Genomic DNA, 14,990 nt, shown 5'->3' with positions numbered 1-14,990 from the left:
GCAGTGTTGTCCCCGCGGTGCTGCAGGCTGCCAGAAGCACTGAATTGTAGTATTTCATCCCCTCCAAGCGGGTCTGCCCATCGTAGCCGGTGTAGTAGCCGTCATTTGCCATGATGAAGAGATGGCGTCTGACGGCAAGTCTGCGGTCCTTTGCTCCACTGAGGACCCCGGTAACGTTTAGTTCTCTGTGCACAGCGGCCAGATGCTACTCACTGAATGGCCTGATCAATTCCCCTGGTCTCTGCTCAAGCCGGGATGGTATGGTGTCTGCTGCTAAAAAAAAAAGAGGTTGGAGACCCTGCGAGCTGTGAGTAAAGAGCTTAGTCAGCGATGGCCTTGGCATTGCTGTTGAGGGGAGATGTTGACGCTTTGATAACAACTTCTGCATGTGCTACGGTGAGTCATCGTACCTATATGAAATCTTGACTCTCTTTGATGTATAATCAGGAATCAGTCGGCCTGATCGCCATTCTAGCATCATGCCACTCCACAGCAGATTGATTGAATGAACAGGACAATTTTTAATTGATATAGAGAGTGCATATCTTAGGGCGTGAGTTTCCGTGGGTGATGAGAAATGTTGTTTGGTATGCAGCCTCGTCCTGTGCTCTGGGACGGGTACAAAGACGGTTGGCTGCAGTACATATCCATCGAGTACTGCAGGAGTATCTCGGTATCAAGGTACAGACCAGAAAGCCCCAAGGCTCCAGATCGTCCGGACCGTCCGGCCAGGGCCGTTGAACAGCCCAAATTGAGCCTATTTCATCGTCCGTGGTGCGTCCAGTACCTTGGACCGTCCAATTGCAACCTGACTGTCCGTGATAATAGTCCCGCCAAGTTCAGAAGCTGGTACCGAAACGACTGATATATAACTCAAGAAGCTAATTGTCTATGCTAGATAAGAGATCTTCGAGCTCAGCCCTAACATTACCACCACAAGTGCATCAATCATACTCGCATACATGCCCGAAATCTAACCAAGTATTCGCTACAAACATTACTGTTGATCTATTCGTCCAGACCGTGCGTCCGCCCACCTCGCTCGGACTAGTCCTGCACCGTCCTAGACGAACGGTCTGAACGAAGAATCCGGACATTAGGGTCGGACGGTCGAGAGCCTTTCAGAAAATCCAAACTCGCATTGATGATACTCTTCACACAATTGCCTTCTGCACTCTCCTTCCATGCCGCCTCTCAACTCTGCGAGATCGAAAAACCATACGTCGATAGCATCGCATCACTCCCCGTGAACACCTCCGACCCTGCCGTTATGCTCTGAATATAATAATTCCCTGGAAAGTCCTCGTTCGCCTCAAGGTAGTTGTAGAAAGCGATAAGGTCCCCGCTGTAGTCGGTAGCATCATCGATAGCGACGAAGGTGTAGACGTTTGTTCCTTCTTGATTCGTGCCGATGATGAGGTTGAATTGGGTTTCACCGATGTATGGCGAGGCGGTTGGGGTGGGAGGGTAACCGTTGTTGCTGAGGGGGTAGAGGTCGCTGCCGTAGAGACCGAGCCAGACCATGACTTCATAATTTTGGGCGCCGTCGCAGGAGCTGCCGACAAAGGTGTCATAGCAAACGTTGGCGCGAATGTCTGAGCCAGTGTAGCTGCGTATCATGTCAGTGCGTGCAGCTAGCAGGGTCTGTGAGGGCACTTACCTCCACGACCAGCTCGTTGGGATAGAACTAATGGAACTGATCTGCTGGCAAGACGTGGATGAGGACGCGACATTGGTGTACGCCTTGACATTGTTGACATTGTCTTCCCATGACCAGGTTGTCTGCCATGCAAGAGAATTGCCATCCAGACCGTTGATTTGAGAGCATTGGGAGCCTGTGCCGGTGGCTTCACCCCATTCGTTGGTGTTGAGAGAGTAACTCCCAGAGTAGACGCTGTCGTACATGCCGCATTGAGGATCTCGAGCCTCGAGCGCTTTTGACGGAGCAGCGGAGGTGGGAACGAAAGTCGCCAGCAAAGGCAGCAGATGGAAGAAGGCTTGCATTTTGAGTAATTGAGGATGATATTTTTCAAATTTGCTTCCGTTCAGACGGATTTTTGTAATCTTGAGGAACGTGAATTTAACAAGACGATGCCATCTTTATAGCAGAATCGTTGCCGCAAATGCGAGGGAAAATCATGACGTTGAAGATAAGCTTCCCTTCGGAGACCTGACCTTGCTGTGAATCCCACCTGCATGGCGATAGCGTACAAAGGAGAAAATGAGTGGAGGCAGAGCGTAATGAACCACCCATCGAAGACCTTACCGTGACTTCAGTCCGACCTGCATAGTGATAGGGTACGTAGGAGAAGATGTGTGGAGGCAGAGAGTAATAAACCTCTCTTCGAAGAGCCCTGACCCTGCCCCAACACCCCACCTGCATGGTGATAAACCTCTCCTCGAAGACCTGACCTTGCCCTAAATCCCACCTGCATAGTGATAGCGAACGTAGGAGAAAATGTGTGGAGACAGAGATTCATAAACCACTTTTCGTAGAGCCGACCCTGTCGCAATTCCGACCTGCATCGCGATAGCGCAGGACGGAGAAAGTGTGTGGAGGCAGAGCGTGGGGAAGCTGTGGCCAACTGTCTTGCACATGTGTTGCCCTGTTTTGCAACGGTAATTTGGAGATATCACCCAATTGACTTTAGCCACATGCCCTGCATGCGCGATGGACTGCAGCAGTCCTCGCAGGGCAACGCAAGGCCAGAGTCCCAAAGAAGGAAGCCGTCGGCTAGGCCAATGAGCACGGCGCACCTAGACGCACAAGCCGCAGAATGCGCCAATGAAGCTATCTGCATCATCGGCCAGGTTAAGATGCGACGAAATATTGGAACGGGCGGCAAAGACGTTGGCATGCCCGTCCGAAAAAGGAAGGAGGTAAGGGTCTTAGCAAGGCTCCTTGGTCCCAAATAACGTTCTCAAGATAAATCAAGCTGTCTCAATATGCGGAATCAAAGTCTATTGCGCAGTCCGAGGATTTCCATTCTGCAGGATCGCTGAAGAGTAAAGATCGCTGGAAATGAGCCCAAAACGATTTTCGGTAGGCTGTCCTTGGACCCAACAAAAACAAGGAACTTCACTCCGTCCCACGGTAGGAGCGAGGATGAGGGAACGAGTCAAAGACGATGGAAGAGGGTGATGAAGACAGGGATTGGAAGGGGTATGTATCGTGCAGAAAGACCAGGATGTTGGGACCGGTTGTTGAGTAATCTAGACTAAGCTCCATTCGAACTAGCTGATCTAGAAGACCATTGAAGACGATAAGGAAGAAAGTATGAAGGTGGCCATGCTCCAGTCTAAATACACAAACATGCCCGGAGATCGGCCTCGTGACTTCACCTATTTTGCTAGAAGATTCCACCAATATTGGAGGGATCCATGGATGCGTTTTCCAATATTCGGCATGCGAAATAAGCCTGATCATCACCAAATGCCCCAACACCAGCTCAGCCAATTGAAATTGGCGGGGTTCGAGGTTGGCCCATGTGTTGTCTGAGAAGCCACTATCTCCATCTACAATGGTTTTGTACCAAGTGATCTGAGCCACTTGCGACATCAAACTCGAGTCTCTTGCACGTGGCGCGAGACTCTTCTCCCCGCAAGTACCGAGCGGGGCGTCTCAAGATTATAGGACAGACTCTTTCTATCGAAGCTTTCTGGATAGAATGAAACATTGCAATAGGTCTAGGCTATCCAAAAGGCGCTTATTTCATACATTGAGTAGTATGTTTTTCAGCAACATCTACTTCGTCGATGCTGACGTTTTTATCTCTTGTCAGGACTCTTTCACCCTCCTCTGCGCATAGCTGTGCCGAGACTCCATCTGCAACTGCGACACCGTGAGCGACAGCGATGGTGATTTGTGTCATCGGAGTGCCTGTGTCACCCGCAACAAAGCAACTTTTGACGCTGGTCTCCCCAAATGGCTCGTTCATTTTGAAGTAGCTTCCGAACATAGTACGAATGATCTCCATGCCAAGCCCGTCGACCATCACCTGTTACCCCACTGGTTACGTGGGGGGCTTGTCAATCAATAAACCCATTCGTACGCTTCCACAGTCTCCGAAATGGACATCTACCTACCTTCTTCTGCTCATTGGGTGTACGGGTCAGCTCGATGATGATCCGTTCGTCGAAGATATAGCCGGTAGATTGTGCCGCATCCATAGCTTCTTTCAATGCAGGATCTCCCGAAGATGGACGTTAGTGAAGACCGTGACGTTCGGCTTGTCACCGCTCAAATAACAGACCATCATCGCATGGTTGAGGTGATTCGTTGAAGAGAATCCGATCTGTCCGATAGGTCAATGAGAGCATTCAAAGCCATCGCAGAAAAACCATTGGTTAGCTGCAACACCTGCATTAGTACTGCAACGGTGTGTGGAAAGATAAAAACCATACAAGTTACAGGGCCAATTCTCGGCGTACCCCTTAATATCCGGGAAGACATCTCTTGTCCCCGTCGCTAGCACTATGTTCCTTCCTCTGCACACTTTACCGCCCTTCTCATCGATTTGAGACCCTTGAAATCCATTCTCAAAGTAAGCCTTCCGAACCATGATAACTTCGCCTTCGGCAAACTCGATACTGTCTCCATATTTACCCATCTGCTTTCTGATTTTCCTGCGGGACTCCGTGGGACGGGCGCCATCGGAATCGAGGACAGTGTGCATGGCTTTGATGCCATTGTTGCGGGAACTTTAGGGAGAGAGCACAAGGGCGGTACGTTTGACCCGGGCGAGACCGAGGCCTGCGGGGCCGACGCCGAGGATGAGGGTGCCCATAGATCTTGCCAGGCATAGTGATCTTGAATGGTATTTTTGGTAGATTTGAGTGGTGAGTTGTCAATGGATGATGATTGTGAGTGAGATGTGGGCAATCAAAGTATATCGGAAAGGTTTGTTCTACGTTTCAAGACGGATGTGATATTTCTGTGATCTGATTTGGGGTTCTGTTTTACCGGATAGTCAGCTTGAGAGACGTCCATACATTCCATAGCGATCCGAATACTTTTGGCTTTTGATTCTACTCGTATATCTGAAATGCTTCCGATGCAACAAGAGTCTGCGGAAAGTCGACAGCGATTTCCAGAACTTCCCCAGCTGATGGCGACAGCACTGAAACCACCTGCATTATCACATGTCAAGTTTCCACAGCGTCTTAGCCCTCATTCTACCATGTATGCAGGTCAGGTACCTTAATGTTCGTAGGGTAGACTAGCTTCCGACGCTAGTCCGATAACGTGAAACGAATGACAAATCGTGACAGCCAATCGGGCCGAGCCGAGTTAGTGGGTTTCGAAAATTCCCAGCAGGTAAGAGGATAGCCAACAGCTCCACCAACAGTACTGTTCCATTGGTAGATCAAACAATTCTGCGACGTCACATATGAGCGTCTTGAAACTGGTGTCACCCTTCCTTCGTACTCATGACTTTCATCATCTATTCGTAATCAGGCGAGCTCGATGTACAATACGAAAACCCCTCATCCGCGCGTCCTCAGGGACGCCAGATGAACAACCCGCTGTGCCTGTCATACTCTAGAGCTTTGAACAAGTTCACGGCATTATAATGAATGGAATAGGTAGACAAGACTGAACAACAGCCTCATCTTTAACACATATTCTACGCGCAAGGTCCTGCTTCAGGCCAGAACGGGGGCACGGATGAATAAGCACCTTCCTGCTGTGACCTCATCTCCGAGCCTTGCATATAACTACCTTCTCACATTGTTCTAATCTATCATCAACAATTCTTCACATTAAATCGAGTCATCCGCCCCGTTCGAGATCTACACGCCTACCTAGACGCAGTACTTGACATTCGGACGATCAATGGCGCACATGCTCGATGGCCCAGTCCCTGATGGTGCACGCAGCGTATCCTGGCCATGGTATCATCACGTTCTCACAGATGAGTTGACCGTGGATGCACGTGCTCTATTCGAGCAGTATGCCAAGGTCCCACCAAAAGACGTCGAAAACCATATCTACCGAATAGTAAGCTCCAAGGCCTTTCGCAACCACTCACGTTGGCTGATTTGTTGGCTTCATAGAGAGATAAAGCTTGGGGTATCTTTCCCTGGCCATGCATTGGGGAGTTCTGGTTCCTCAGCTTCGGCCTAGCCAAGCACCCACTCTACCACAATCTGGTCCTCCCACGTTTGAAGACCGGAGATTCACTGCTCGATCTGGGATCGTGTATGGGGCAAGATCTCCGAAAGCTCGTATTTGATGGCGCACCCTCAGAAAAGATTTATGCTTCCGATGTATTCCCACAATACGAAGGCCTCTCCTATGAGCTATGGCGTGACAGGGATACCTTCCCTCATCACTTCTTGGCTGATGACGTCCTGGCTGACAATGAAGACTTCATGAAAGGAGCTTTGATGACCAAGCTCGGCCCAGGTCAAACCGATATCATCGCTATCAACATGTTCCTTCATCTCTTCGACTACGAGAACCAGCTAAAAGTCGCAACGCGCATCATCCGTCTCCTTTCCCATAGACCCGGAAGTCTGATACTTGGCTCCCAAGCTGGTGTGCGACCTCCTATGGAGCAGCCACTGAAGCCGCCCTTCGACAAAACAGAGGACGGAGAAACTAGGACCATCTACCGACACAGCCCAGATTCCTTTATAGACCTCTGGAAGAGGGCTGGATCCTTTGCGGGAGTGCCGATCAGAGTCTGGGCCGATTTTCAAATAATGGAAAAGAAGTCCGAACAGTATCCTGCAGGTGTGGATACAGGACTCGAGGCCGTCGCATCAAAGAAACCTTTCACTGCAGACGATCTCTTTTCGACGAGTTCGGCGAAGAGGGTCCTGTTTTCGACGGAGCCGGAAGCTAGGAGGCTATATTTTTCCATCATCAGGACCTGACGAGATCAGCGTTGGTCCCATTCAGAACGAAGATGCCATGTGGGTTGCACTCGCATGCTGGAACTCCGCTGTGTGGCGGGCATAATACACATGGGCAGGACCTCGTATTCTGCGTCCACTACTGTCAAGACCAGTAATAGCGCTTACGCTGCCACCGAACGCAACTGCAAGAGATGAGGATGGTTACGCTGGGATATATATGGGAATGCTTGCTTGCCAAAGAAGGCAACGTGAAAGGCGTCCCAACTGATGCCCCAACATGGCTTTTTTGACCTGGCTCTGGTAGTTGGGCCAGGGATACATTGGTTTGGTCCATGCGCAATTTTTGACGCTTTCTGTCCTGTCGGAACTTTGGATCTTTACAATACGCCTGGACAGTAATCTAAGTGCCAGGGGTGTAGACGTAACTTTTTCTTGTGTGTTGATGACTAAACGAGTTTTGAGCCTCGACAAGATTATCCACTCCTTCGTTCACAATCAATTTACTAGATGACAGTATGAGATGTAGTGAATGGAGGGTGACGAAAGCGGGGAGTCGACGTAGAAGTAATCGACCGTTCGGGTTAGTTCATGGGGTCTCACACGATGAAACGCCAGTCACACACCCTGCTACCCTCTCGTCGATCCTTAGTTTCGTTCCTCATCAACATTTTCGCCATTCATGTCATCAACAGCCTGGTCCATCTCCAAGGCTTCTGACATCGTGGGCAGGGGTTACGAGACAGTACTTCTCGAAGGCATCGTCCCAAGAGATTGGCCTGACTCTGATGTTGTGAGCACACACGTACGCCCTCAGTTGGAGCATGGATCGCCTCAGAAGCTCGTCCACCTGAACGTTGTTAACAGGCGGATCACCAGCACTAGAGCTAGCAGACTCCGTCACCAGTGCCAAAGATGTCAGACCTACATCCTCGCACTTCCTCCTCGAGGCAGCCGCCGTGGTTACCTTCTTCAGTCTCCCCAGCGAAATCAAAGTTCAGATCGTCGAGACTACAGCGTCGTATGACATCGAGAATTTTGCTCTGTGCTGCGAGCTAGTCCATAGCCTCGCAGGAGCGACCTTGAGGCAGCATAAAGTGGACAAAGAGTTGTACTCCAGGTTCGATTCGCCTCGCGTTTGGGACGCGGGAAATTCGGAGTGTCTAGCAGCCTATTGGAAAATCCAGGCAATAGCAGAGAGCAGATGTCTTCGACTCTATCCTAAGATTGTCATCGTGGAGAATTGCACGCTTTCGGACCAAAATCGCAGAAGAGCCAGGGAGCTCGGAGTACTGAGTGAAGTCAGGCGCATATGCGATGTCATCTTCAATGAATTGACTCACCAGGTACGGACAAGGATGAAATGAAGGCTTGGCACGATGAAATCGGCGACGGTGAAGTAGGGGCAGCAAACTGCCTGTTGCTCACTCTGCTTCCGAATGTTGACCGAATATCTGTTGGGGAACTTGACTGTTTCGGCGAAGAGATGTCAGGTCTGATATACAGAAGCTCAAAACCCTATGGGAAGGTCTCTTCACTGTTCTGAGAACACTTCAAGCGTTACATACATGGTCATAATGTAAGCTAGGGAAACGCGAAACCTTAGCTTTACATCAAAGTTCTTTAGGTACTTTGGCTACTTCTGACTTTACCGCTAGATTGTACTACGACCGAATCAGCTAGGTAAGGTAAGTGCGTGGCACGATGATAAGATCCAGAATATCCCACAAAATCCAATTGACGGAAACCATGTTTATTCAAAATCGTAACAATACAGGTTATTCATCTGATGATGTTCTGTTTCAACACTTAGTCCGTAAGAGCATCTATAACTTGAAAGAGATTTGGACCCTTTAAGAAGTCTACGAAATGAGGGTTCCGCGAAGAATTTGGTTCTAGCACGGTAGCATTGGATCTCCGAGATAATCATGGCAAAGCCCCAGCAGATTCGAAAGAAAAAGGTCAGTGCCCACTCGAAAATAGGGACCCGGCATTGCGATTCATCTCCCCCATCTTCGCCGAGGCCTACACTTGTATCTGACTCGAAAGCACCGACTACGGGGCGAAAGCGGAAGCAGAGAACCCTTCCGCCTGACCAGCAAGACACCGGAGACGCATCAATCGAACATCGAGATAATCAAAGCAAGTCTTCTTCGTCGAGCACGAACTCTTATCGGATTTGGGACCGAGCTGAACGGTCGTACTGGGACTCGCTGTCGACGCTGCGTTTGACCTCCGACTGTCTAAGAGAACTAAATCGACAAAACGCTTTGATGAAGACGAGTGTTCCTAAAACAATTCCTGCGGTCGAGCATCCTGGACGCTACGGAAGTGTATGTCATTTTGCGCGCCACGGTGGTCCTGATCTTTCCGACATAAGAAATGTTGAGATTCTCCCTGGGCCTCATTGCTTATGGAATCCAGCCATTTACTGATCGGATTTTAGCATCGAAACCCCGAGGGAGTCTTGTCAAGACCGACTCTATGGTCATCAAGAAAAGCTAGCAAGTCTAAGCCAGACCGTAAGTCTCCCGTAGATGAAGAGGAGGAGACAGGAGGCTCGTCGGCTTACGACTCGAATTTTGAGCACCATCTTACCCAGAACCACTTCTTCCGATGTAAATACCATGGGAAAAGGCCTGCGAATCACCAAGAGTGGGTTGAAGCCATAAAGCAGCCTCGGGCATCACTTTCGTCGTTGCGTATGTCCGATGAGTATGAGGCATTGTCAAGGGCCGCCGATGATGCGAGAAACGACAAAGGCCAGCTGATGATCCAAGTGCTCCCAAAGCTGATGGGTGAGAAAAACAGCTACCGTTCGGGCAAAAGGGTAAAATTTGATAACTTGGAGCCTTTGACGCAAAGAATCCTCGACGCTCGGCCTGACTATTATGAAGGGCATCACGCGGGGCTAGAGAATCGATTACTTCGAGAGAAACTGAGGACGATCATCACTCCCTCAATCCGCCAAGACACTCCCTTCTTGCCAAATTTCTTCGTGCAAATCAACGATGGCGGGGGCTCCTTTGCTGTAGCGGAGAGACGAGCTCGCCATGTTGGCGCGTTAGCAGCTCGAGGCATGCACCGCCTCCAGTGTCTTGGAAGGACAGAAGCTTACGACAGCAATGCATACACCATAAGCGCCATCTACTACGCTCAATTTCTCAACCTGTATACCCACCATCTCACGCAGCCTGAAGGATCTGGCTCTCCTCCACATACACACATGATTGCGCTTAAGAGTGTACCTCTATTCGATTCTCCCGAGTCGTTGTACGAGGGATTGACTGCAATCAGGAATGCGAGCGAGAAGGCCAACGAGTACAGGGAGCAGTTCATCGAGAGCGCAAACCTCAGACTAGAAAGCGACACTCCGCAGGATTAAGGACTCGGATGGTCCTGGACCCACAGTCCTCTCTTACCTCTCGTCTTCAACTCAAATAGTTTTCCCAGAGAGCCACCTCTCAACGTCGCGGCAACGCACATTAAATCATCATTGACTGGTGCATCCAATCTTGTCGGACCGAAGTCCTCCAATACACCAATAGAAGAGTTCGTGGCGCTACCCATAAAGCCAAAACCGGGCATCTTGCGAAGCAATGCCGTCCATAACATCAACAACCCATTTACAACCAACACCACCTGCATGAACGTTTGCAATTCAAGATAAAAAGCCTCGACTCTGAAATAGACGAGCTGGAAATATTCCCATTTCCTAATGCCCGAAGAAAGACCAACACAGAAGGACACGCCGACTAAGTACTCGAAGCGCCACTGCGAAGACTCCGCGACGCCATGGCATTGCAAGAGATCGCGGAGGGGGATCAGCAGCGTGGACAGCATAAGGGCGACGATCGCTCGAAAGGCGAGAGCGTGTAGGAGACTGAAGGAGGTTATTGGCGTCCCAGCTCGATATAAGATGTCATCTTCTATGTGACATACTGAGACTGCCACCTTGGAGCGAATGAGACATGCACACGACAAGAGATCAAATTTGGGTGGCGCCGCAAGGGGTGTCGACATGAGCCTTAAATTTCCAGTGGGGCGACATAGTCACTTCAATAAAGCCTGCGACAATCGTAACCTGTTTTTTCAAGCAATGGGGACTTAGAATGCGTCACATGTCAAAGGACGGCGAAAAAACACCGGCTAGTTCCAATGATTGCTGTTCAGGCAACAGTATCGCGTCTGCAACATCTAAGTCTTGATTAGTGCTTTTCTATAGCAGACGAGGGCAAGATCAAAATGACTGTCTCCAGTATTACAATCTCCAGCTCATTGCGTTGTGGCCCTACTCTCATCTCATCTGCAATGTCTGCACACTTTCCTAAAAGATGATAGTCCAATATCATGACAAAACAACGTTCGAATCAACTCATAGCGAACCCCGTAGCGCAGAGCAGCATGGTTGGAACAAAACAATTTCGCTTCAACAAACAAACAACATCATCAGCCGCCACTAAACATAATCATAAGCTTCAATATGGGATATGGGATATGGCCTAGGATATATAAAATACACTCAAACCCCCCGTCCTCCAACCGACCGACCGACCGACCCACACCACAAGTCTCCACCACTCAACAAGTGCAAAAGACTAAACCCAACCCCCCCCACTCACCCAAATCATTCCACAGCCCCTCCACCTCATCAAACGCGCTCCGAACCTGCTTCCACCACAACCAACACAAACCCCAACCTCACCACCACATCCCCGCCCGCATATAAATCCTCCTCCAGACAACCAAGGAACAAACAACCTTCCTTCCCTCCTACCCCCCCCCCCGGGGCCCAGCTCAACCCCAAGACAGACACCGACCATTTCCTTACCCGCACTGCGACAAGCTGCACGGATCCCCCGCGCCACAATGCCGCAGGCGGCGGACTTACCGGGCCCGCTTGTACGGACGGGCCCATGCGGCGGGGTCGAAAGGAGGGCGTGGGCTGTGGTTTTGTTTTCGCTTTTAGCCGGATGTTGGGGGGGGGGGGGGTTGGGGTACGTACGGGGTCGTCGACGGGATGGCGATGGTGACGGAGAGTATGGGGGCGAGAGCGGTCGGGGGGGTGGAGGGAGAGGAGCTTCATGTTTTTGGTGGTGGTGGTGGTGGTGGTGGGGGTGGTGGGGGGGGGAGGTCGTTGGGAGAGTGACGCCTGTGTATCTTTGGTGCGAGGGGTTGGTTGGGAGGGTACAGAGAGTGAGTGCACTGGGTGAGTAGATTGGAGGATGGGGAGGGAAGGCCCACATCCAGGAGACAGAATGTTCCATATACCCTAGGCCTCGTGACAAGGCGGGAACGAGGGCATGACGATCAGATAGCGAGTAAAGAAGCTTTTGCTAAATTGGGGTCTCAGGATAAGAACCGTACTTAGCGTTGCGCGGTATTTACGCAGCGTTCGCTAGACCATTCGCCAGGCTTCTGTAGCGGTTTATCTGCACCGAATTCGGCACTTGGCACATGAATCCGGAGGGGCAGTGAAGTGCAGGCAAAGGAACAAGGCGGAGGATTGAGGAGATGGCGAAGTGTGGCTTCATGCGGAATTGGAGGGCAACGGCAAAGTCATCACGCTAATACTGTGTGCGCAGGGAATGCTCATAGCCATGTCGTTCGGCCTAATGCCAATACCTGCTAGTCACGGACCTCACTTTCTCCCAAGCCTCATCCAACGCTTTCACTACATCCTCAGGCAGTGGTTCTTTGTCGAGGTCCTTTAAGTTCTGCTCAATGTGCTTCGTACTACGCCAGAAATCAGCCGCTCTTTCCTCGGAGGCAATCTCGTCACCCTTTACTCACCTACTCGCCCCAATCAAAATCGCATCCGGATACTTCCTCCCCAGCTGCGAGTGGTGTGTCATCCACCTCAACGCCACCTCCGCCATCGTAAGCCCATGTTTGTCCGCCGCCGGCTTCACAATGTCGAGCGCTTCGAAGTATTCATCCTTGAAGTATTTCGCCCTGTACATCTTGCCCTGCCACTTCTCCGGATCGAATCTCGAGCCCTTCTCCACCTGCGCATCTTTCGAAAAGCCACCTGTAAAAAAGCCACCACCGAGTGGATTGTATGCGTAGTAGCCCATACCGTAATGGCGTAGACAAGGGAACAGCTCCGCTTCAACGGTGCGGTTGAGGGCGTTGTAGATGCCTTGGTAGACGGACGGTTTGACCCAGCCGTGTGCTTCGCATATCTCGCAGATCTGAGCTACTTCCCAGGCCATGTAGTTTGAGATAGCGAACTTGTCGAAGAGACCCTGCTTGTGTAGCTCATTGACTTCTCGCAGGGTGTCGATGTAAGGAGTCGTCCTATCCGGTCCGTGCAGGTACCACATATCGACCTTCTTCGCATTCAGCGCCTTGAGGGACCTCTGCAGATTCTCCCTCAAATGCTCTGGTCTGTGTGTCCATTGCTCTTTATCCATGCCTCGCCCAACAGTCGGGTAGAACTTGGTGTCCATCACAATGCCCCTCTCTTGCCAATTGAGCTTGCCCAGGTATTCTTCGGAGGAGCCACTACCGTAGTATCGCGATGTGTCAACTTCATTATGGCCGTAGGACTGAAAAATGTCGAGGATCTGCTTCGCTTCACCAAGGTCGCTAACCCGCGATTGCTCTACGCCGTTGCCAATGGTCATGGCGCCGAAGACGACATTGACCGCGGATTTCGGTTGAAGTGCCATGATGTGTGTATGCTACCAAAGGGGCGAGGACTGGTGATAAAGTTGAGTTGATTGCAGAGGCTGGAGCATGAGCAGCACTGTTGATATTTAATGAGACCTCTGGAAAAATCGGCACGGACTTAATTCGTACACGGACTTAAAGTAGAGTAGTGACGTACCTAGACCCGGCTAGTCTCAGTAATTCAGACTCACGGCTAGCCGGGGTACCTATAGCCAGCCCTACACTCGTGCCTCGCTTCGGGAATCAATTATATCGCAAGCTTATTACGGTATACCCCTCCCTTAGAGTCTAAGTAGAAAACCCTCGAATTGCTATATAAATTATTAATTTATATAGATTTATCGTAATAATTATTCTATTATCGAGAAATCGCGACTTTCTCTATTTTTCTAATTATTATTATATTATCTTTTAATATTAATTAAGAGATTAATAAATCTTTTAAGATTGTTAAATAAGTATATAAACTTTTTATTATAATTAAATAGCTCGTTATTATTATATAAACTTATTTAAATATATATTCTCCGCTAATAATTATAATATTTATCTTTAGTTAATTACTCTTCGATAATTAAATTCTAGATAATAGCGTATTATATTTAATATTATTAAAAGATTATATAATAAGTTAAATATAATAATTAGATTATAAATTTAATTATATTACTATCTAATAAAAATTAAGTATTAAAGTTATTTCTTCTATATATATATTTATTAACTTAAAAATATATTACTTAGAAGTTAAAGAAAGTATAAAATATATATTTTAAATAATTTTAACGCGCTTAATATATTTAAAATAAATTAAAGTAAATAAGAAGACTATAAGAGGCGCTTAGATACGCGATTTTCTCTTTAATAACGATAGCGAGATATTTTTAAATTATATATATTAATCTCTTTATAGCTTATAGAAATATTCTTTCTTTTAATAAATATAAAGTTTTAAGATATTTAGCGAATTAGTTCTAGAGAAAAGAAAAAAAGTTATATATTTAATATTCGAGTATAAAAGTAGAAAGAAGAATATTTTAATATTTATATATAATCTCAAATTATAAATAACGATATAGACTCTTCTTCGCTTATAAATAAATAAAATTTTAAATATTATATAAGCGCGAAAGAGTTAAGTAATTATAATAGTTTTAATAATAATTTATATATCGCTAATAATATTAATATTTAATATTTTATCTTTAATATAATAGTAGAAACTAGTTACGCTATAACTTATATTTTAAAATATATAATTAATATAGAGAGTAAGTAGTATTATATTCTAATTATTTTATAGAGTTAGTAATAGTAGATAAATCTTAATAAGATTAAAAATAGATTTAAAAAGAAATAGATATATATAATTCGCTATTTATTTAACGATAAAAACGCTATTCTAATAGCGAAAACGGGCTTTAAAAAGAGTTTTATTTTTTATTTTTTATCTT

The 14,990-nt window shown here is 47.9% G+C and overlaps 6 protein-coding genes across 6 annotated transcripts; 3 read left to right on the top strand and 3 right to left on the bottom strand.

Moving 5' to 3' along the window:
* Positions 1-1,194: 1,194 nt before the first annotated feature.
* Positions 1,195-2,004, bottom strand: HO133_003500 (uncharacterized protein; the record flags this gene model as incomplete). Its single annotated transcript, XM_037294422.1, has 2 exons — positions 1,195-1,609; positions 1,661-2,004. The coding sequence occupies 2 exons, from the start codon at positions 2,002-2,004 to the stop codon at positions 1,195-1,197; spliced, it is 759 nt and encodes a 252-aa protein (XP_037149803.1).
* Positions 2,005-3,707: 1,703 nt separating this feature from the next.
* Positions 3,708-4,676, bottom strand: HO133_003499 (uncharacterized protein; the record flags this gene model as incomplete). Its single annotated transcript, XM_037294421.1, has 3 exons — positions 3,708-3,998; positions 4,087-4,190; positions 4,412-4,676. 3 exons carry the CDS (start codon positions 4,674-4,676, stop codon positions 3,708-3,710), a joined length of 660 nt encoding a protein of 219 aa, XP_037149802.1.
* A 1,160-nt stretch (positions 4,677-5,836) lies between these two features.
* Positions 5,837-6,882, top strand: HO133_003498 (uncharacterized protein; the record flags this gene model as incomplete). Its single annotated transcript, XM_037294420.1, has 2 exons — positions 5,837-6,001; positions 6,058-6,882. The coding sequence occupies 2 exons, from the start codon at positions 5,837-5,839 to the stop codon at positions 6,880-6,882; spliced, it is 990 nt and encodes a 329-aa protein (XP_037149801.1).
* A 661-nt stretch (positions 6,883-7,543) lies between these two features.
* Positions 7,544-8,228, top strand: HO133_003497 (uncharacterized protein; the record flags this gene model as incomplete). The annotated part of the gene is made up of 3 exons (XM_037294419.1): positions 7,544-7,606; positions 7,660-7,666; positions 7,729-8,228. 3 exons carry the CDS (start codon positions 7,544-7,546, stop codon positions 8,226-8,228), a joined length of 570 nt encoding a protein of 189 aa, XP_037149800.1.
* Positions 8,229-8,789: 561 nt separating this feature from the next.
* HO133_003496 (uncharacterized protein) lies at positions 8,790-10,246 on the top strand (the record flags this gene model as incomplete). The annotated part of the gene is made up of 2 exons (XM_037294418.1): positions 8,790-9,194; positions 9,308-10,246. The coding sequence occupies 2 exons, from the start codon at positions 8,790-8,792 to the stop codon at positions 10,244-10,246; spliced, it is 1,344 nt and encodes a 447-aa protein (XP_037149799.1).
* Positions 10,247-12,245: 1,999 nt separating this feature from the next.
* HO133_003495 (uncharacterized protein) lies at positions 12,246-13,535 on the bottom strand (the record flags this gene model as incomplete). The annotated part of the gene is made up of 3 exons (XM_037294417.1): positions 12,246-12,428; positions 12,507-12,597; positions 12,655-13,535. 3 exons carry the CDS (start codon positions 13,533-13,535, stop codon positions 12,246-12,248), a joined length of 1,155 nt encoding a protein of 384 aa, XP_037149798.1.
* Positions 13,536-14,990: the final 1,455 nt, after the last annotated feature.

The sequence above is a fragment of the Letharia lupina genome, assembly GCF_014066315.1.
Source record: "Letharia lupina isolate WasteWater1 chromosome Unknown contig_17, whole genome shotgun sequence".
Lineage (NCBI taxonomy): Eukaryota > Fungi > Ascomycota > Lecanoromycetes > Lecanorales > Parmeliaceae > Letharia > Letharia lupina.
The sequence above is the reverse complement of the archived record's forward strand: the minus strand, read 5'-3'. Positions and strand labels throughout refer to the sequence as shown.